The sequence below is a fragment of the Phyllostomus discolor genome, chromosome 8, assembly GCF_004126475.2.
Source record: "Phyllostomus discolor isolate MPI-MPIP mPhyDis1 chromosome 8, mPhyDis1.pri.v3, whole genome shotgun sequence".
Taxonomy (NCBI): Eukaryota; Metazoa; Chordata; class Mammalia; order Chiroptera; family Phyllostomidae; genus Phyllostomus; species Phyllostomus discolor.
This window is the reverse complement of record NC_040910.2, coordinates 47,095,025-47,116,816: the sequence shown is the minus strand read 5'-3', so window position 1 is coordinate 47,116,816 and position 21,792 is coordinate 47,095,025. Positions and strand designations below refer to the sequence as shown.

Here is a 21,792-nt window from a genome sequence, read left to right as displayed (position 1 = left end):
CCTTAACATAAGTTTGTATAAGTCTTAAGATATAAATGTACATGTAAGATTTATATCATACATAAATCTTAGGATAAATATAAGTGTATATAGAAGACTGATAGATGATATATATAGATAAATGATAGCTAGACAGATGATATAGATAATAAGCGATGAATACATAATGGATGAGTAGATAGATAAATAGATGACTGATAAATAGATGCTATTAGTTCTGCTTCTCTGGAGAACACTGGAGTCAGTACTCAGAGACAAATCTAATCCCTCTCTCCTTGAACCTGAACTGTTCTCAGTGTCATCTGGGACTTGGAGTCTAGATCACAAGAAGACTTGCAGCTTCCTTCCAGGCCCCTTGGAATACACCCTCATGGACACAGCTGCCATGTGCAGAGGAAGTTCAAGCAACCCCACGGAGAGGCCCTACGTTGGCAGGAACCCAGGACCCCAGCCAACAGCTGGCACCAAATTACCAGCCACGAGAGTGAGTTCTTTTGGCAGTGGATCTTCTGGCTTCAGACAAGCTTCCCAGGTGAGGCCACATAGAGTAGAGAAAACCAACCCAACTGAGCCCTGCCAAATTACAAATTGATGAGCAAACTAAAGTTTGTCAGTTGAAGATACTAAACTTCTTGGTAGTTCATTGTACAATAATATTCTAACTGGAACAGATTGTATTTTTTTAAAGATTTTATTTACTGCCCTGGCTGGTGTGGCTCAGTGGACTGAGTGCCTGCCTGCAAACCAAAGGATTATGGGTTCAATTCCTAGTCAGGACACGTGCCTGGATTGCAGGCCAGGTCCCCAGTTGTGGGCGTGTGAGAGGCGGCCGCATATTGATGTTTCTCTCCCTCTATTTCTCCCCCCTTTCCCCTCTCTCTAGGAATAGATAAATAAAATATTTTTTAAAAAGCTGTATCACTTAAAAAAAAGATTTTACTTATTTATTTTTAGAGAGAGGAAAGGGAGGGAGACACATTAATGTGTGTTGCCTCTCGTGCTTCCTCTACTGGGAACCTGGCCTGGAATCCAGGTATGTGCCCTGACTGGGAATTAAACCCATGACCCTTTGGTTTGCAGGCAGGCACTAAGTCCACTGAGCCACACCAGCCAGAGCCAGATTGTATTTTTTAATATGTTTGGAATCCTCAAAAAAATGATTATGTGTGGAAGCACTGAGATCTTGCTCACTGGCATATGTCATCAGTTTGGCTCAAATGAATTCTTATAAAAAATTCTCTTGGCCCGACCAGTGTGGCTCAGTTGGTTGGGCATCATCCCACAAAGTGAAGGGTCACGAGTTCTATACCCGGTCAAGGCACTTGTCTGGGTTGTGGGTTTGGTCCCAGGATGGGGTGTGTATGAGAGGCAACCAACTGATATTTCTTTCCCCCTCTTTTTCCTAACTTCCCTCTCTCTGAAAGTAAATAAATAAATTTTTAAAAAAATATCTTTAAAAAGTGGTTATGTATGCATAAGTATATATATATGAAAATGTTCATATATGCAATTTTTAAAACTAAAAAAAATCAGACCAAACTGCTGGACTGGGGGTGGGGAGCAAAAGTAGAATTTCTCTTTAAAATGTTCACATTTACAACTTTTTTTTACACCAAACTCATGCAATTTTGGAGACAGGAGACAAACAAATGAAATGCTTTTAAAAACATTCCCTTGACACATAGTCAGCACCAAGCATGTGTTTGCCATTATTTCTCTTATTCTGTGACAGAATGAAGAGACAGGAACCAGCCACGAGTGAGTCTAAGGACCTCTGGTATACACATCATGGACTTGACTAGCTGTGAAGGACCTCATTCCCTCGGCACTTTGCAAGGAAGAGGGCTTCCAGGAGAGAAACAAGCACTGGACTTGGGGTCAGAGGGCCCAGGGTCAAAGCCCAGCTTTGCCACTCTCCAACTGCAGACACTGGGCAAGCGACTTGCCCTCTCTGATCCTCACACCCCTCCTCAGTACAAGGGGCATAATAAGAGGCCTATGTGTGTATGTTAGTTTGCATCCCCTGAAAGCAGACTGTGATACAAGGATTAAAGGGCAGATACTTTATTCTGAAGCAAAATATCAACACAAGTTGCTTCTTTGGGAGGCAATCTCAGGAAATAACAATAGGGCAGTCAAAAAGTGAGACGGGGAAGGGAAGGCAGCAGGGAAAAGTGCTTTAGAGAGGAAGTCCCCCTGTGGGCGCCCGGGGCTCAGTCCCTCTGGGGACCTCTGGGAGAGAGCAGAGAACAAGCACCCAACTGTCATTAGTGAGGGCTGCTGCAAGCAAGTTATTTCTCCTGAATGTCCTGCTTGCCGCAAGGCAGGATGGGGGACAGCGCAGGGAACCCTGCCTTGAGCAGGAGCACAGCCTGATGTGGACAGTTACAGTCGTCCAATGAGTGGGGGTCTCCCCTCCTCTCTCCCTAACACACTAAGCCAGACACAGTCACACACAGTTTCTCACACACACGCTAAACGGAGACCGAACTCCTTAGAGCCTGTCGCTCCCAAAACGTCCAGCAGAGGGAGCCTACGACGCGCTCAGGAGGGAAAGGAGGCCCCCCTCAGCTGTCTGAGCCAGGAGCAGCTGTGTCTTACGAGTCACAGGCAGGTGGAGCCCAGTCCTGGGCCTAACGGACCTCAAGCCTCCTCTCCTGTCTCATTCGTTCACCAAGACCCTACGAGGAAAATCAACGTGCATTACAAGCATGGTGATCCCGTAAAGTCCACGGGAGACCCGAGGTGCAGAGAGGGGCAGTCGCGTGCCAAGGCCACCTCAAGGATCAGAGCCTGGGATTGAACCCATATACGTCTCCTCCCAAGGTCAAGATATTTTTGCGGGCAGATGAAGGGTTTGCACCGAGGCGTTGGTCGGGAGTGGAGGGGTGAGTTTGAGGAGGCCGGTGCGATGTTTGGACAATGTCGAGCACTTGGAGAACCTCCGTCGGGATTGGAGTGTTTGAGAGGCAACGTCAGCAAGAGCTGGTGGTTTCTTCAGGGTCCGGGACCACATGTTTTCAATTAATCTTAAAAGTAGCCTGGACAGGGCATTCCGACCAACAATCCCAGCACAAGCCACCCGAGGGCGCCCCGGCATCCACAGCCCAGTTTCGTTCGATTCATGAAATCCATCACCCCAGCCTTATCTGCTGACTCCCCTTCTAGACAGAGTCTAAGGGCCCAGAGCAGGACCAGGAGGCCCAAGAAATGTGTTAGAAAAGGACTCAGGGCCCCTCTGAGCTCACAATAATATCGCTGTTGGACCTTGGGTGAGTGACTTCACTCTGGGGCATGCAATTCCCACCTCAGTTAAACGAGATAGTAGCAATACCCATGTCATAATAACAGTACCTGTGAGAATTGAATGAGAATATTAAATGGGAAGGACACACAGGAAGCACTGAATCAATTTTAAATCTCTTTATTGTTATATTAACTGTGCAGACCCCCAGGGCTTGGTCCTTAAATCCCTCCTTCATGAACACACACACGCACGCACACACACGCACACACACCATCCTGGAATCTCACCCAGTCTTTGGGTTTTAAACACCATCTAAATGCTGAGGCTTCCCAAATGCATCTTCTAGCCTAGAACTCTCTCCCAAATTTGAGACCAACTGCCAGCTTGATGCTCCAGCTCCTCCTGGCCCAAACTGACATGTTGATCTCACCCCCAAAACAACTTACTTCATTCAGCATTCCCCATCTCAGTTGATGGCACCTCCATCTTTCTTTCCAGGTGCTCAAGCCTGGGGTCCTGCCCTTTTCCTGAACCCCACATTCCATCCATTGGAAAACCCACCAGGACGACCTTCATAAAACAATCATTCCTCGCCAGCATCCAGTTGCCCCTCTTCACCTTTACAGCTGCTAGTTTGGTTGGAGCCACTGTCATCTCTCACCAGGGCTAATGTAGCCACCCCCACCCTATCTTCATAGTCCTATCCTTGCCCTCCACAGTCCCTATTCAACATAGCAGCCAAAGACTATAAGACAAATCTTGTCCGTCCTCTGCTTGGGACTCTCCATGCCTCCCTATTTCTCTCACAATAAAATCCGTGGTTTCTAAGGCCCTGTGTAAATTTACTTATTTATTTGCTTATTAATCATTTATTGGCTCCCCTTTCTAGAATGTCAGTCATGCAAGAGCTCAAACACTGCCTGGCTCCTAGAAGATTTTCAGTTTGATGAATTAATGTGATCTTGTAGACACTGTCATTGCCTTACCTTCTGTATCATCATTGTACTCCGCCATCCAGTTCCCCCAGCCAAAGACTGGGGACTCGCCCTAACCTCCTCCCTCCCCTCAGCCCCTGCCCTTCCCATCCCACCTGAACCTCAGCCTCCCTCTTCCCTGGGTTTCCAGTCCCACATACTCCCTTCCAAGCCACTTCCCTGCCAGCTCAGATCCAATCGGTACATGTTGTGTCTCTGCTCACACACCTGCTATAGCTCCCTATTGCCCTCACCACAAGATCTGAATAGTGACATGGCCCACAGTTCTAAGCGGTTGGCTCCTGCCCCTGCTTCCTCCATTCTACCCCATTCTTCAGATCCAGCCACCTTGGCCCCCTGTGAGTTCTTCAAGCTCTTCCTCATCTCGAGACATCTGCAGATGTTGTTCCTTCTGCCAGGAATGCTCTTCTCTCCCTTGTCAGCTCTCAAATTCTACTCCCACTTCCATATCAGAGAAGCTCTCCCTGAGCCACCCACATCAACTGTTATGCTCGCCCAGTACCAACAACCTCTCCCTTGGAGCACTTGTCACGGGTTTAAGTAGATATTTATATGTAAAATTATTTGTTCAACATTTGTCAACCCCATCCTCTTGAGGGCAGAAATCAAGCTGGCAGCGCTCCTGGCCCTGTGCCAGCAGACAATTAATATGCAGCCTATTGATGAAAGAAGTTAATACACAAACTGTCCCCAAAAGTCTGAGTTTATGTCCGAGGACAAATGGCTTTCCAGCCTTCTGGCTCACAGCTTCCCTCAGCTGCCTCCCAACTGTTCAGGGGCCCTCATTTCCTTGCTGGGCTCCAAGTATCAGGGTCTGGTCATGCTAGAGGGTGGACGGTGGTGGATGTCTGTGTCCCTTGCCTTTATTCTACAAAAATCAGAACACTTAGAAAAGGGTCTTGGAGTAAAGGAGGAAAGAAGGGTCTGGGAGGAAAGGAGGGTCTGAGTTTTAAAAACAACAACAGCAAACAGCCATGGGATGTAGCCTGATGCCTGAGAGGTTCACCCATCTGAGCTGGGGGGAAGGAGGGGTGGCGCTCAGGAAGGTGATGTCCAAGTTCAAGGCTCTGACCTCGGGCTCTAGCTGCCAAGTCCTCCATTTAGAAGCCTTCCAGAGTCCGCGTGGGGCCACTCCTGAACCCAGGATGCCTTAGAAGTCTGGTCTTAGGATCTTAGACGGCTGGGTGTGTGGGGCCTGAGGACCTGAATCAGTGGGATGCTGAGGACAGGGTCTGGACCCGAGGGGTGTAGCCTAGCCTGGTCCTCAAACAAGAGAACCAGAACAAGTACTGACAGGGGTAGGACCTGGACCTCAAGGGAGTGGCCTACACCTACCAGATGCTCTAAGGAGGACCCTGACCATCCAGGAGCGGAGCCTGGACTTCGAGGGGTGTGGCCTATGCCACAGGACTTTGGGGGCGGGGCCTGGCCCCTTGAGGATGGGGCCTTGGCCTCTGGGCCAGTCTTGGGCCTGGGGCTCCTCAGGAGTGCACCTGCGCTCAGGCCCGTGGAGGTAGCGGCTCCACATTGAGCCAGAGGCCATTCTCCGTGCGCAGTATAAGCTCCGGCTTCCGTCGCACCTTGTGTGTTCGGTCCACGCTCAGACGGAAGCGCAGCAGCGTCAGCGCCACGACCACGCGCATCTCAGCCATAGCGAAGCTCTGTCCAATGCAGTTCCTGGAGAAAGGACAACTGTGTGAGCAGGGTCCCTGGGACGGAGTAAATAACCTCCCCCTCTGGGCCTCAGTTACTTCATCTGCAAAACGGGACAATGCGGCAAAGAGCCTTTTGGGAGCCTATGAGCCCAGAACTCAGGGCCCAACACATAGTAGGTGCACTTAATACCCAGGGGTGCTGTCACATATCTGATTTGGGGGCTTACAGGTGCATTGAGGATACGAAGAGGGTTAGCAGAAATGACCCATAGGTGTGATGTGGTCTCTGTCCTTGATAGGCACATCCCTGACTATCCACAGCCACGGTGTTCCTCCTATGCTTGGCTTGGATTGGGGGAAATAGGAGAGTTACCTGGGTCCTGCAGAGAAGGGCACGAAGGCCAGCGGTGAGCGCTGCTGTGCGTTATCCGGGTCAAAGCGATAGGGGTTGTACACCTAAGTAGGAGCAGCCTGGGTGAGTCTGAGGACTGGCACATCCATATCAGCTTGGCCCCCTTCCTCAGCCTCTGGGGAGCAGCCCAGCTGGACAGAGAACCACACTACAATCCAGCCAGACCACCTCCTTTTGCTGTTCAGGCATGCCAGACTCATTCCCACCCCAGGACCTTTGCACCTGCTGTTAACGCTACCTGGAACATGCTACTCCATGCTCTTCAAACTTTTCAGGTGTCAGCTCAAACATCTCTTCTTCCACAAGATCTTTCCTCACCATGTGAGCTAAAGTGCTCCCCTATTCCCCACCCCACTCCGTTTTTTATTTGGTTTGTACATTTACCAATACCCAAAATCATCTTAGTTGTGCTCTTCTTGCACTTCACTGTGAGGGTAAAGACAATATCTCTTTCTGTTCTCAGTGCCCAGCACAGGGTCTGGCACACAGTAGGTGTTCAATAAACATTTGTGGACCTGATGAATTCACACTGAGTGGGTGAATAAATGGGGGGCGGGGTGCTCAAATCCTGCACTCAGCCCTGCTGTCTGGCTCCCTGGGAAGCAGGGCAGGGGAGGCCCCACTGCCCCCTGACTGCCCCTTCTGAGGAAGAAGCCGAGGGGGAGGAGGAGCTCACCTTGGAGTCAGGCCACACTGTAGGGTTGTAGTGGATTCCGTAGATGCTGACCAAGCAGATAATTCCTGTGGGGAGGGGTGGGGTCAGTGGGGCATAGGGGAGTGAGGGTCTTCTCTGGGGACCTAACCCTCCTGCTTCCTCTGGAACATGGTGTTCCACGAGCTATCTGCCACTTTTCCTGCCCATCCTTCCCTGAAAAATTCTGCTGCATGCCTCCCTAAGAGGTCCCCATCACCTTTCTGGCTGCTCTGCTGGCCACACAGGGATCTTTCTTACTCACATATTTGACATTTCTCCTCAGCTCAAATGCCTCCCATGCCTCCCTGCTGCCCTGAGGATCAAGTTCAAGTGCCTCAATCTGGCATTGAAGGCCTTTCACTATCTGTACCCTGAGGTTCTTGCTCTTTCATTTCAAATCTCCAAGGCTCACCTCCCGCATTTCCTCTTCCAAGCAGCCCTCCCTGCATTCTCCCCCAGATAGAGCCATGGCTCCTTCTTTGGGCTGTGCCAGCCCCTGTCCCTCCCTTTAGCCCATCCCTGACCCCATGTGGATGGGAATGTCTGTACCCTGCTTTATTCCCCAGCCTGGTCCTGGGGATGAGGCCTCTCTAGTTCCCTAGCATCACCCAGGACAGGGCCGGGCCTCCAGGGGATATCTGCCAACTGAATGAAACCAATCCTCCCCTACCTCTACCTACAGAGGGCCCACCCTGCCACACTTACTGCTTCTTTCCACCTGGACACACCCGCCTCTATCTCCCCCCTACACAACATGCACATGGAGCTGCCCCATCTAAAAGCAAGCACGACCAGGCCCCATGAACAATAGTGCAGCCAGGCAGCAGGGAGCACACAGTGCGCACCTTTGGGGATGATACGCCCATCTGGGAGCTTGATGTCCTCTGTGCAGCGGCGGGAGACCAGGGTCACGGGTGGGAACTGCCGTAGGCTCTCCTTGATGCACATAGTGGTGAAGGGCAGCTGGGTCAGGTCATCCCTGGGGAGAATGGAATGGGGGTGTGGGTGACTGCAGGCCAGGCCACACACTCACACACACATACTCAGGAGCAACCACACAGGAAACTAGCCCAGGACCTCTATTTCAGAGTTGCCCCAATTTTTGACACTTGCATCTGTGCCTTGCACACACTACTAACCCTCAACATCTGACTCCCAGCAAATCAGGCCAACACTAGCAGGCTTCTGAGGGCCCAGCACTAACCTTTTAACTGACGAATTATGTGGAAATCAGGGGCACCGGAGGAGGTGCCAGGAAAGCCAAGGGGTCTGGGCAGCAGCAAGTTACCAACTCGTGTGGATCAGTTTCAGTATTTAAAAACTCACACATCCTCTCCTTTTACTACTACTTACTTAGTTTTTCCCTTTGAACTTCAGAGCCCAAAATTGGATTAATTATAACTCTTGGATCATAATCTAGGTTGTTCACACCAACAGGTTCTCTTTCAAAGAAAACTTTATGTTGCTGTTTTAAAGGGCAAACAGCATGCCTGGCATAAAAGTGTCATAAACATAAGCATCACTGGGAAACCAGAAGAGAGTTATTAAGTTCTGGCTAGAGACCAGCTCCTGTGCAGTTCTCAGAACCTGGGGCATGTTCTCCCTTAGTTGAAAAGGCAGGTAGCAAGGTGTTGAAGACCCAGTAGCACCCAAGTGAGAGTTCATAATCTGAAAGGGTGACACTGAACCACTTTCTCACTGTTCTATGCTATTCAATGTTGTGTTTTCTTGGCATCACCCAGAAGCAGCGCTATACAATACACATCCGAAGTCAACTGGATTATTGTCCTTGATTCTTCACTTCCTTTTGTGTTCGAATTATACACTCGTGCCCTCTGATTCTGCAGTGTGTTCCACTTAGGTGGGCAGAGTGTATGTCGCACCCTGTTCATGTTGGGCTTGGCCATGTGACTTGCTTTAACTAGTGGAATGTTACAATGCAAGCAGAGGTTTTAGTTGTGTGGCTCTCAATGGTGATGGAAGGAGATTTGACTTGGGGTGCTGAACACACAATACAATATACAGATGATGCATTGTAGAATTGTACCCCTAAAACCTATATTTTTATTAAGCAATGTCACTCTAGTGAATCTTTTAAAAGTTTCTGTGGCTCTTTGTGTTTTTGGAGTCTGCCTTGAGAGGAACATGCCCAGAGTAGTTGCTGGTTCAAGGACAATGAGAAGGAGACATATGGAGCAGACCTTAACCTGAACCTCAGTTTGGAAGCAACCTTGTTCAATTCAGCATCACCCAGCAGTAATGAGAGTAACATGCCAACGAGAGCAAGAAATAAATGCCCACTGCAAATGCTGAGTTCAGAGGCTGTTTATTATGCAGCATTACAGCAACCATTGCTAAGACCCTCCTAAGAACTCCTACATTATGATGTAGGCAGATGCATTATCGTCATCCTGTTTTACAGTTAAAGAGTTGAAATTCAATAATCTTAAGTGATTTGTTTGAGATTCAGAAAGACAATAAGTGGTAGAGGAGAGAGAGTCACACCCAAAGCTCAACCTGTCCCCACCTTGCCCATGACCACAGACTCACCACTCCAGCTCCTCCAGCTCCCGGCCTTTCATGACTTCCTGGATCTCTTCCCGGCACTTCTCCTGGTACTCTGGGTACTTGGCCAAGTTAAACAGTACCCACGACAGCCCACTGGATGTTGTGTCATGACCTGCAGGCAGATGAGGAGCTCAAATGGAAGCTTCCTGGAGATAGCAGAGATGCTATCTTCAGACAGTAGGCACCCTCATGCTCCCCCAGCCTTGCACCATGTCCTCACCCTCAAACATGAAAGTGTCTGCCTCAGCTCGGATGTCCTCATCTGTCAGTTCCTTGCCATCTTCATCCTGGAAAGGGCAGTAGACAATGCTCAGCCAACTTCATCCCACCCTCCACATGCTGGGGGCTTCTCCAAAGTCGAAGATACCCCCTTCTCTCTCTTAAGCCAAGCTACAGGAGAAAAGATTCCAGGAAGATGGAGGTATGGTACTTATCTAAGAAAGAGAGAAAGAGAGTTAAAGAGGAGAGGAAGAAAGGGGTTCGTGTTTCTTGAACTGCTAGCCCCTAGCACCAACAATTTTATGATCAGTCAGTCATATGGTCTTCGTGTCATAAATGAGGAAACTGCAGTTCCGAGGGAAGACTCAGATGACTAAGGTCAAGCATCCATGAAGCATCAAAGTCAGAACTGGAGTCTCGGACTGCCTGAATCCAGACCCCCAGTGCTGCTCAGAAATTCCATGGCAGGACCACAAAAGGGTGACCACCTTTCTCTGAAGCTGTCACATGTCTTCAAGGTCATGTATTTCATCTTTGCAAGTATTATGGGCAAAATTGTGTCTCTCTTCCCTCCACCTCCATTCCCACTTTTGAAACTCGTATGTTGAAGTCCTAACCCCCCAGGACCTCAGAACATGAGTGTGTTTGGAGATAGGGCCTTTGCAGAAGTAATTAATTTACAATGAGGTCATTAGAGTGGGCCGTAATCCAATATCATTGGGTCCTTGAGAGAAGAGGAGGTTAGGACACAGACATGCACAGAGGGAAGACCCTGTGAACATGTGGGAGAACATGGCCATCTACACACCAAGGAGGGAGGCCTCTGAAGAAACCAGCCCTGTGACACCTTGATCTCAGACTTCCCACCTCCAGAACTGAGAAGATGAATTTCTGTTATTTGAGCTACCTAATGTATGGCAGTTTGTCACAGCAGCCCTAGCAAACGAATATAGTAAGTCTTATGCATTTTGCCTCTGCCTGCAACCTATGTCTAAGTTAGTTTGGGTGTTTGTTATTTCAGGAAGTTCAGACAACTCACAAGGAGGCCATCCAGGGCAGGGCCCACCCTCCAGGCCCAGCCTCACCCTGGCCAGAAGCAGCACATCAATGAAATCCAAGGTCTTGCCCTGCTTGGACTTAAGCCAGGCCTTGGCCCCTTGCTGGCGGAGCGCCAACCGCCGCTCCTGGATGACCTCCGTGGTGAAGCGGTGCACGGTGTCACAGGCCTCACGGAAGCGCCGCCCGTCTGCTGTGTGATAGTAGATGAGGTCAATGTAGTGGTGCAGGCGATACTGGCGTCGGACCACCAGTGCACTCAGCTCGATGATGGCTGAGATGTAATCGCTCATCTTCCTGCCAGGGAGAAGAAGGGCTGTGAGTGTAGACCCATTCCCTAAGACAATCATCCTCTCCCAGTGGGTAGATGACCAAGAGAGGCCCTGGGTTACCTATATTTTATTTTTGTATATTTTTGATGTTCTACCATCAGGGACCTCACTGCCTGGAGTGACACTGACCCTCCCAGGACTAGCCTATTCCTAGAGACTCACTCAGAAGCATGCCTTGCTTCTGCAAACCAACCATGCCACAGCCCCTACTCCAAACGTGATCCAGCTGAGCCCCCCTATTCTCCTGCTGTAATCGGCCCAGAGCCAGGTACTGGACAACACAGGCACCCCTATGTCTCAGAGCCCACAGAAATTATCTGAACTAGCCAATCCTGCATACCCTGCATTTCTGTTTCTTCCTAGAACCCCCCCAAAAAAGACTTTTGCCATGCTTTCTTCTGGTGCTTCCCCACATGACCTATATGGTGTGGCACTGCCCCCCCCCATCTTGGGAATGGGGAGGAATGGACTATATTTTCAGTAGCAATCATCTTCTGATCTGTTGGCCTCACCATACCTGAATAAAACCAAAACCTGGGTGCATTTTGAAACAGGCCCAAAGGGGGATGAGGACTTCCAGACTGATGTAACATCACTAAAACTAAATTGCCACACTTGCAAACCATGTATGTGATGAGGAACTTGTATCTAAACTGTATAAAGGACTCTTGCCCTGGCCAGGTAGCACATTAGGTGGAGCACTGTGCCATGCACCAAAAGGTTCAATCCCTGGTCAGGAGGCAACCAATCAACGTTTCTCTCTAACATCTATCCCTCTCTCTCCCCGCTACTTCTTCTCTCTCTAAAATCAATAAAGACATATCCTTGGGTGAGGATTTTAAAGAAGAAAAGAACTCTTAAACCTCAATAACAACACAAATACCTCAATTTAAAAATGGGCAAAGGATATAAATAGACATTTCTCTAGAGAGGATATAAAAATGGCCAACAAGTACATGAAAAATTCTCAACATCATTAGCCATTAGGGAAATGCAAATCAAAATCACAATGAGATACCACTTCACCCTGACTAGGATGGCTATAATAAAAAGACAGATAATTACAAGTATTGGTTAGGGTGTGGAGGAATTAGAGCCCTTGTATACCACTGGTGAGATTGTCAAATGGTGTAACCACTTTAAGAAGTAATCTGGCACTTCCTCAAAGAGTTAAACATAATAAGTTAGCATATAACCAGCAAGTCCACTCCTAGGTATATACCCAAGAAAATTAAAAACATATATACTCAAAAACTTGTGTATGAATGTTTATAGCAGCATTATTCATAATGACCAAAAAGTGGAAACAACCCAAATGTCCATCAACAGATAATTGCATAAACAAAATGTGGTATTATGTGGTAAATGGAATATTATTCAGCAATTTAAAAATGAATTATTGATACCTACTATGATATGCATAAATCTGAAAGATTATGGAGAGTAAAAGAAACCAGCCACAAAAGTCTGTATAATTCCACCTATGAAATTTCTGTAATAGATTAACCTATAGATACAGAAGCCAGATTAATGACTGCCTAGACCTGGAGGACACTTGCGACTGGGGGTGAGTACTAAAATGCGCAGGGGCAGTTTGAATCACGGTGTGACCATGGAGGCAGTGGATCTTGCTGGGCATCTGACTAGTCCTTTCTCTGCCTTGCTTGTTTGAGCTTCATGAGAATTTGAAATGACTGGCAGGAAGGCTGGGAAGGACTCCAGGAAGGCCAAGGCCATTTCCTGCTCACAGAGAGCTGGTTTACAGTTACTGGTGGACCCTGAGATCTAGGATGACCAGTTTGGATGCGTGCGTGCAACTGCAGCTGTATACAGTGCAGCCATCCTGGAGGACTTCACCACAGAGGTGCCTGAATCGGTGGGAAATGCCTTGAAAGACTTAAACGTAAAGTATAATTACCCCTCCACATTTGCAACTTGCTATTCATGAAGATGAAGAATTGGACTCTCTCTCTCATCAAGGCTACAATTGCTGGTGGTGGTGTCATTCCACCCATCCACAAATCTCTGATTGGCAAGAAAGGACAGCAGAAGACTATCCAAAGGATGCTTGGATTTCTCATTATCTCAGGACTGTAACTGCTGTCCAGTATTGGTGATTCCAGTGGGTTGTATCTCTATGAAAAACACAATTTTGCCTTTCTGTAATTATATTTGAGCAAGTTGGAAGTTTAATTAGCTTTCCAACAAACCAAATCTCTGCATTTGTGTCTTAGCCATATTTAAGTGTTACTGTGGCTTCAAAGAAGCTATTGATTCTAACATAGTGAGTTTTGATTGAGTTGACTATTTTTTTAAAAGATTTTATTTTTATTTATTTTTAGAGAGAGAGGGGAGGGAGGGAGGGGGGAGAGAGAGAGAGGGAGAGAGAGAGAGAGAGAGAGAGAAACATCAATGTGTGGTTGCTGGGGGTTATGGCCTGCAACCCAGGAATGTACCCTGGCTGGGAATCGAACCTGCGACACTTCCCGTGCTCAATCCACTGAGCTACGCCAGCCAGGGCGAGTTGACTATTTTTAAGAAACTGGACTTTAATTGTGATGCAAAAGTTATAGTAATAAACATTTGGTTTTATACAGACATTTCTACTCTGATATCCACCAGAGTAGAAGCTCAATAAACATCATATCCCCCCCAAAATAAAATAAAATGTACACGGTTTCTTTTTGGTGAAAATATTCTAAAATTGATTGTGGTGATTGGAGAACTCTGTAAATATACTAGAAACCATTGGATTGTTTATTTTTGATAGGTGAATTGTATGGTATGTGAATTACATCTCAGTAAAGCTGGTATTAAAACAATAACAACTAAATTAGGGGTTTCAAACTCATTTTCACTGAAAGCCACATCAGCCTCACAGTAGCCTCCGAAGGGTCGAATGTAATTTCAGGACTGTATAAATGTAACTACTCCGTAACAGTTAAGCAAGAGCTTAGCGCTGCCACTGGGTAGAAACAAGGTGCTGGGCCGGATAAAACAAGGTGGAGGGCCGGATTCAGCTTGGGGGGCCTTGTGTTTGCCACCTGTGAACTAAATCACTGGGGCAGGGTTTTAAGGAGCTGTCCTTGGTTCTGAAGTGTGCTGCTTGTTTTCATACAGTTATCACAGTTGGTCAATTTGTTGTTTATTTGTTCATGGTCACTGTCTTTCTTCCCACCAACATATAAGTTCTAGAAGAGCAAGACCTTGTCTGTTTTACTGATCACTGTATTCACAGTGCCTAGTCCAGGACTAGTACATAGTAGGCACTCAGCAAATATTTCTCAGATTAATTAATTAATTACTAAGGCCATCTCTGCTTCATCCAACTGAAACACACCCCTGCAAGGCCCAGAGTAACAGCCAGAAGCTTGTTATTGACAGCCTATTATGTAATACAAACTGAACATTCATTATGTCCCTTATTCCTTATATCCCCACCTAGACTAAGCTCCAAGGAACTGAAATTTCATCTGTTTCCCTACCATATTCCCAGTAGCTAGCATAATGCCAGGCACATAGTAAGTACACAGTGAATATGCAATGAATGAATCAATAAATGAAAAAACCAGGACAATGGTTGTGCAATGGTTATGTTACTAATTCATTCAACAAATACCCACTGAGTGTCTGCTGTGTGCCAGGACAGATCATTTTATCTTTAAAGCATCTCTCAAACAGTCAGAGACTGTCATCAAACAAGAAAACAGAGGCTCAGAAAGTAGGCAGATACTTTCCAAAGACCACATAGTCTTCAGAGAGAAACTAGCATTTACTGAACAGGCTCAGAGAGATGACGTGAGTTTCCTGGAATCACACAGCCTGCCTGGCAGAGCACCAGCAGCCCAAAGGTGCCTAACACCACCTTTCTTCTCCCACCACCTTGCCCCTAAAGCAGCTGGTTCTGTCCTCCCCAAGTAGGCCACACTCACTCCTGGCAGTTGCTATTGTAGCTGAAGACACACTTCTGAAGACTGTCCAGGGTCATGAGGCTGACATGCTCAAACATGTCAAGGGAGACCATGGGACCATCTGCCAGGCGCCGCCATTTAGCCTGGAAGAGAGAGACATCAAATGGGCACAGAGACCACAGGCTTAAAGCCTGGCTGACAGTGACCTAACTGCATGACAAGCCTGACGTAGATAAAGGAAGTGAGGCTTCATGACATTGCATGGCTCACCCACAAGCTGGAACCTAGACCAGTCTCACTACCAGGACATCTTCTTCCCATGAAACCTTGGGACTCACATGCATGATGTTGGTGCACTGGTTAAATATCTTCATGTAGGGTTTCAGGATATCAAAGTGGAAGGCAGGTGTCAGCAGGCGGCGGTGTCGGCTCCACTTGTCACCTTTGCTAAGTAGCAGCCCATCCCCTGGGTCACAAAGACTGAGATTAGGGATCTCTCCTATTACTCTCAAACACTCCAAGAAACCTCATGCTCCACCCTTTTTCCACAAAGTCCCTGCCTACCCAGTCCCGTACTCACCCAGCCAAGGTTTCAGGAAGCCATAGAAAAAATCATCCTTGGGAGCAATGGCAGCTGTGGAGACAAATGAGGCAATGATGGCTTAAAACAGAATTCTGACCCTTGACCTCTGCTTCTGATCTCTTTAGGGCTCCTTTCTGGGCTCCGACCTCCCACCTCACCCCTCCAATCCATCCTAACACCTACCCCAGAAAGATCCTTATAACATGCTGACTTGAACATGAGGCTCCCTTGCTCAAACACCTCCCATGGCTCCCTATCACCCTGGTAAAAAAAGTTCAAGCTCAGGTTAACATTGAAATCCCTGTCCTATCTTGCCCTAGTGTGCCTTTCCCATCTCATCCTTCAACATACACTCAGTAACCCCACATGCTGTCTCTCACTCCCAAACCTGGCTGTGCTCCCCATGCAGAAGGCCTTGTGCAACATAATGCATCCCCACTTTTCTGCTAGCTGAGGCTCCCAGCCTGCAGCCTTGCCCTGGCCAGGCTATCCTGAACCCTGGCCCCATGGGAATTTTATCTGACTCTAGGTCTAACCATGTCCCTTCCTGTACCAGTTGGTTGGCCCATTTTCAAAGCCCTGAATAATCTAACCCAGTCCAGATGTCCCTCAGACTTCTCTATTCCCACCCCCACCCCCACAATATATGCCCAATGTTCTAACATCACAAAACTTTTCTTGGCTTCATGAAAAAAGTTATGCTCTCTCTCTGCTCTGAGTCTTCTCACCAGATGCCCTCTCTGCTTACACACTCTTTTCTTATCCTTCTGCTTGCATGCCATACTGTCCCCCACCAATCACTCTCTGGATTGTGTCCATCCACTTACAAGCCCCTTGAGGAGAGGGACCATGTTGGTCACTGATATATTGGTGCTAAGTAAATTTTTATTGTATGAATGAATGAACCAATTCAAATAATGAATGAAGAAAAAGGTGAGTGAACTTATGAATAGATGGATGGGTGAGTGAATTTCCTTTCTTTTTTAAAAAAAATTCATTTATTTTTAGAGAGAGGGGAAGGGAGAAAGAGAGGGAGAGAAACATTGATGCTTGAGAGAAATATTGGTTGATTGCCTCTCCTATGCCCTCAACTGGGGACCTGGCCTGCAACCCAGGCATGTGACCTGACCAAGAATTAAACCAGCAACTTTTCAGTTTATGGGACAATGCCCAACCCACTGAACCACACCAGTCAGGGCAATTTGCTTTCTATAGGCTAACAAATTTGGGACAGAATGGGCAGGAGTCCAGGAAGGAAGTACCTGAAACTCAAGTGATGTCACTTTTTACATGAGCTGTGACTCAGCCTCCTACACACACACACTCCCCAGGAATTGGCCAATCATTCATACAGTCATCTGTCCATTCATTCTCCCATTTGACACACACCTCTTCTGCTACCTTCCTATGCCCAAACCATGCTGCATGATGCTGGAGACCCATAGGTGACTCAGCTCCACACCCTGCCTGGAGGAGCTTGGGGTGGGGTGGGAAAGGGAAGCAGAGGCACACTGTGCAATTATCAAGAAGGTAGGAAGTGTGCCAGGAGAGAAGGGAGGCACAGAGAAAAGGCTGCTGGATGTCAAGACAGGCTTCCTGGAAGAAATATTGGAGAGAAAAATAGGAGTCTAGCTGTTTCTCTCCTCTCAGGACTCAACTCCACACAAGTTCCCCCAGAGGTCTCTCTGACTCTCAGACATGTCCAATGGTTGTCCTTCTCAAACACCCCCCATGGCTCCATATCACCCCCAGGATAACACAAGCTCATTCACTCTGCACAAAGGCACTCTGAGTCCAGCTCCTGTCTCATTTTTTTACTTCTGCACACATATCATCTTCGCTATAGACAGCCCAAGTCACCTGAATTCCCCTTACACTTTCATACATGTACACCTTTGCACTGATAGGGTCCTCCACCCAAAATTACTCATTGGCAAACTCTTATGCATCCTTCAAAGCCCAGCTTCACTAATGCCTTCTGCAGAGTCTTCTCCAAACCCTCTCTCCAACTGAACCCTTGCTTTCCCATCGTTGGGTCCCTCCTCCACTCCAATGCTAGCCACTCAATGCCAGGACAGTTTGTGTCCAGGCTGCTTCTTCCATTAATGTTCCCTCCAGTAAAAAGGGGGTGGTAGAGTCTATCCTAGAGGAGGTCATAGAAGAAAAGCCCTGCACATGATGTGCAGTAGAAAGCTGCATATCACTCTGGTTGAAAGCTTTGCCTCTGGGCTGGCGAAGTCTGGGTTCAAATCCTAGCCCTTCCACTAACTAGGTGTGTAAACTCGGCCATGTTGCCACTGTGCCCCTCCATGTTCTTACCTGCCAAAGTGGAAATATAACAATGCTGCCTGCCCCATGGTCCCCTAAAAAAATTCAAAGAATGAGCTAATATGCTCACCTGGGATGGGACAGGCCTGGACCAAGTCTCAGACTTCATTTCCCCCTGGGGCCTCCTTGGGGGACCACCCCTGGGGCCTTGCTGCTCTGAGCTTAAACCAGCACAGCTGATGAGCCCAGAGAAAAGCATGAGTCCTCTTGGAACCTTTGTTTTTGTTTTTGTTTTTGTTTTTAATCTCCTAGTGGGCATTTGGGATAGAGAACATTAATGGGGAAAAATAGGTGAGATGCTTTACAGAGGACAAGACATGCTGTATAGGCACATAATAGCCTGTATATAGTACAGGTTATTATACTATTATATATTATATAATTATTATACAGTCCTGGCATACAGTAGTTGCTCATTAAACATTTGTGCGTGTAAATGAATAACTAACCAACTGTTGGTAATTTTTACTACTATGATTATTATTACTGGTCATTGGTGTCAAGAACTTGTGAGGTGAATATCTGGGTTCCCAGCTCACAGCATGTCCCTATTAGTAAAAAGTGGATGCGTAGCTGCCATGGAAAACAGTTTGGAGGTTCCTCAAATGTTAAACATAGGATTATCATATGACCCCACAATGTTTTTTGGCAGATACTCCTAGGTATAAAAATATATGTACACATCAAAACTTATACATGTGTTCTTATCAGCATTATTTATAACAGCCAAAAAGTAGAAACTATCCAAATGTCCATCAACAGATGAATGGATGAGCAAATTGGGGTCCATCCATACAATAGACTGTTAATTCAGCCTTTGAACCTCAAAAACATTATGCTGAGTGAAAGAATTCAGTCATACATGACCACGTTTAGTGCGCCCTTTCCTATGATATATCCAGAATAGGAAGATCCATAAGGACAGAAAGTAGATTAATATTCACCAGGAGATGGGGAGAAGAGGGAATGGCAAGTGATTACTTAATGGGCGCAGGGTGTTTTATGGGGCCACAAAAAATTTTGAAACTAGAGAGAGCCAATGGTTGCACAACACTGTGAGCACATTAATTATCTTACACTCTCAACTTGTGCACTTTAAAATGGTTAATTATATGTTACGTGGATTTCATCTCAATAAAAAATGAATGTATAAAACCAAGCTCTAATTATGTGCCTGTACAGCATGGTTTGTCCTCTGTAAAGCATCTTCACCTATTTTTCCCCATTAATGTCCTCTATCCCAAATGCCCACTAGGAGATTAAAAAAAAAAAACAAAAAAACCCCCACAAAGGTTCCAAGAGGACTCATGCTTTTCTCTGGGCTCATCAGCTGTGCTGGTTTAAGCTCAGAGCAGCAAGGCCCCAGGGGTGGCCCCCCACGGAGGCCCCAGGGGGAAATGGGGAAATGCCCATTCCTTCCTGCCTGCCACCTCCCCTGCCCTCAAACAAACCAGGAAGGGCTATATGGCTGCAGGGAGTTGGCTGCACCTCACTGAGCCTCCACTTCCTCATCTGAAAAGTGGGAAAGAATCAGCTCCCTGTCTGAGACTTGGTTCAGACCTGTCCCATCCCAGGTGAGTAGGCATGGAGGGGCCGGGGCACCCTGAGGCCAGGCCTCACTTGACTCACAGCCCCACCCTCCCCGACCTGAGGTCCCCCATCCTGTTCTTCTAGGGGGAGGCAGTGGATATCCTGCCTGCCCTGAGGAAAGGCAGGGAAGAAGAAGAGGCTCAAGCATCTGCTAAGTGCCAAGCGCATGCTGGGGGCTCTACTTCCTGATCTACTTGGAGTCGCACGTCATGAAGGATGATACTCATGAAACTGATGCTCTAGGGGGAGGGGAGGTCAGGAGAACAAGGAAGAGTTAGGGACAGAAAGGAAAAAAGTATATTAAGAAGGCAGAAAAGAAACATTTATTAGCACCTAGCTACATTGTATTTTTGAGTCTTCACAATGGCCCCATTTTACAGATCAGAAACTGGGGCCCTGATGAATTTCTGGGTCACATGGTAGGTGCATGCTCCAGTCAGGATCCTAACCCAACCCACCCAAGAGCTGGCCCCAGGGCTCTTCCCAAACCCAGTGCCCATCCCTTGGAAGAGTCACCTCTTCCTAGGTCTGTTTCCCCCTTTGTACAATGGGGATGGTCACCCCCTCACAAATGCAACAGTGGGGGTGGAGAGGCAATGGGAAGGCATCACTGGAGGAGGGAAGGATGGCAGTCTCTTACTCTTTCATGGCTCCTGGTGGCAGCCTTGAAGGCGGTCTCCAGATATGTGTTTGTGGAGGCCCAAGCTGAGGCAAGAGATCCTGAAATTCCTGGGGCTTCTGTTGCCATCCCTGCTCTCTCAAATGTCCCCTGATGCTTTGGGAGGTACCCAGCTAGCTACATGCAAGGCCACACTGAGGATCCAGAGCCCCACTTACGAAAAAAGTTGAGTTGGACACAGACACACTCAGCCCTTCACTGTCAGGACTGAGAATGGGAAAGTCTGGGAGAGAGGGCGATGGTCCACTGGGATATCAGGGAAGACTTCTTAGAGAAGGAGGTCATTGGAGCTGGGTGTTGAAGGCTGAGCAAGAGCTTGCCAAGCCTTCATGGGAGTCCTACACCATGGGGTAGGTGTGGATTGTGGAAGGAAGAAACAATCCTCCATCTCTCTCTCCGCCAGTCAGGGTCAGCCCAGGTGAAGAGAGCAGGGTATGGGCTGGGACAGTCAGAGCGGGAGTGTCAGAACCCAAATGATGGGAGTGCCCATAGAACTGAGCGACAACCAGGTAACAGAATCTTGGGCAACTACTTATCTGAACGTGTTTGGTTCTGACTTCCCAGTAGAAGAGCACCCTCTCAAAGTTCCTAGGACTCTATCAGTCACACCTTTTTCACAAAGGAGATATTGCCATTTCTCCTTTGGTGAACTCTTATTCATCCTTCAAAGCCTTCCTCAAATAACCCTTCTTCTGGATAGCCCACCTGCCCAGAAGCCATGGTGAACTCTGGGAGTTGAGGATTTACCCATCCCTCAGAGACCCTGCCCACCTACCTGAGGCGCCCACCACGGGTTTGATGTAGTCAGGGTGCACCAGGACCAGCAGTGGCAGGACAGGTCCGATCCACACCAGAACCACATGGTGCATGCTGTCCAGCACCTTCTTCTCATCCTGGAGGCCCGATTCATTTGGAAGGTACTGTAGGGGATGGTAGGGAAGGAGAGTGAGGAGGTGCCCAGCCCTGGCTTCCCCCATTCCTTCCTGCCTGCCACCTCCCCTGTCCTCAAACAAGCCAGGAAGGGCTGGCTATATGGCTGCAGGGAGTTGGCTGCACCTCACTGAGCTTCCACTTCCTCATCTGAAAAGTGGGAAAGAATCAGCTCCCTGAGGACAGTTGAGAGGATTCATGAAATAACAAAACATGAGGACCGCAACATGGGGCCTGACGCCCAGCTGGCATTCAAGAAATAAAAACGGAAACAGTAAACACGTGGATAGTGGCTGGAGCTTATCGAGTTCTTGCTCTGTCAGTAATAAAACATTACTGATACTGCCATATTTAACACAGACGTGTGCTTGCAATGTTGGGTACAGCTTGGGGCATTTTTCATAGATTTATATTCAACCCACAGAAGAACCCTGAGACAGAGTTGCTACTATTTCACCATTTTAGTTTGTCTGAAGTTACGAGTGAGGAAGTGATGGCCTGGTTGGGCCTCCCCAGAATCAGGTCCTGAGACAAGGGCTCTGGGGCAAGGAGCTTTATTTGGGGTAGTGATCCCAAAAAACATGGGTAAGGAA

At 47.7% G+C, this 21,792-nt stretch overlaps 1 protein-coding gene and 1 pseudogene across 3 annotated transcripts in view; one reads left to right on the top strand and one right to left on the bottom strand.

Annotated features, from left to right (window-relative positions):
• Nucleotides 1-4,927: 4,927 nt before the first annotated feature.
• LOC114502747 (cytochrome P450 4F22) overlaps nt 4,928-21,792 on the bottom strand; it is a 38,693-nt gene continuing 21,828 nt past the window's right edge. For all 3 annotated transcript variants that reach the window (XM_036032479.1, XM_028519909.2, XM_036032478.1), the window contains exons 3-13: nt 21,045-21,189; nt 15,670-15,723; nt 15,428-15,555; nt 15,111-15,232; nt 10,876-11,143; nt 9,792-9,858; nt 9,554-9,683; nt 7,849-7,982; nt 6,986-7,050; nt 6,271-6,353; nt 4,928-5,919 (exon numbers count right to left, since the gene is read on the bottom strand). In XM_036032479.1, the coding sequence (XP_035888372.1) occupies nt 5,742-5,919; nt 6,271-6,353; nt 6,986-7,050; nt 7,849-7,982; nt 9,554-9,683; nt 9,792-9,858; nt 10,876-11,143; nt 15,111-15,232; nt 15,428-15,555; nt 15,670-15,723; nt 21,045-21,189 (1,374 nt within the window). In that variant the 3' untranslated portion in view covers nt 4,928-5,741. The remainder of the gene's footprint in view (nt 5,920-6,270; nt 6,354-6,985; nt 7,051-7,848; nt 7,983-9,553; nt 9,684-9,791; nt 9,859-10,875; nt 11,144-15,110; nt 15,233-15,427; nt 15,556-15,669; nt 15,724-21,044; nt 21,190-21,792) is intronic.
• LOC114502500 lies at nt 12,808-13,294 on the top strand (annotated as a pseudogene).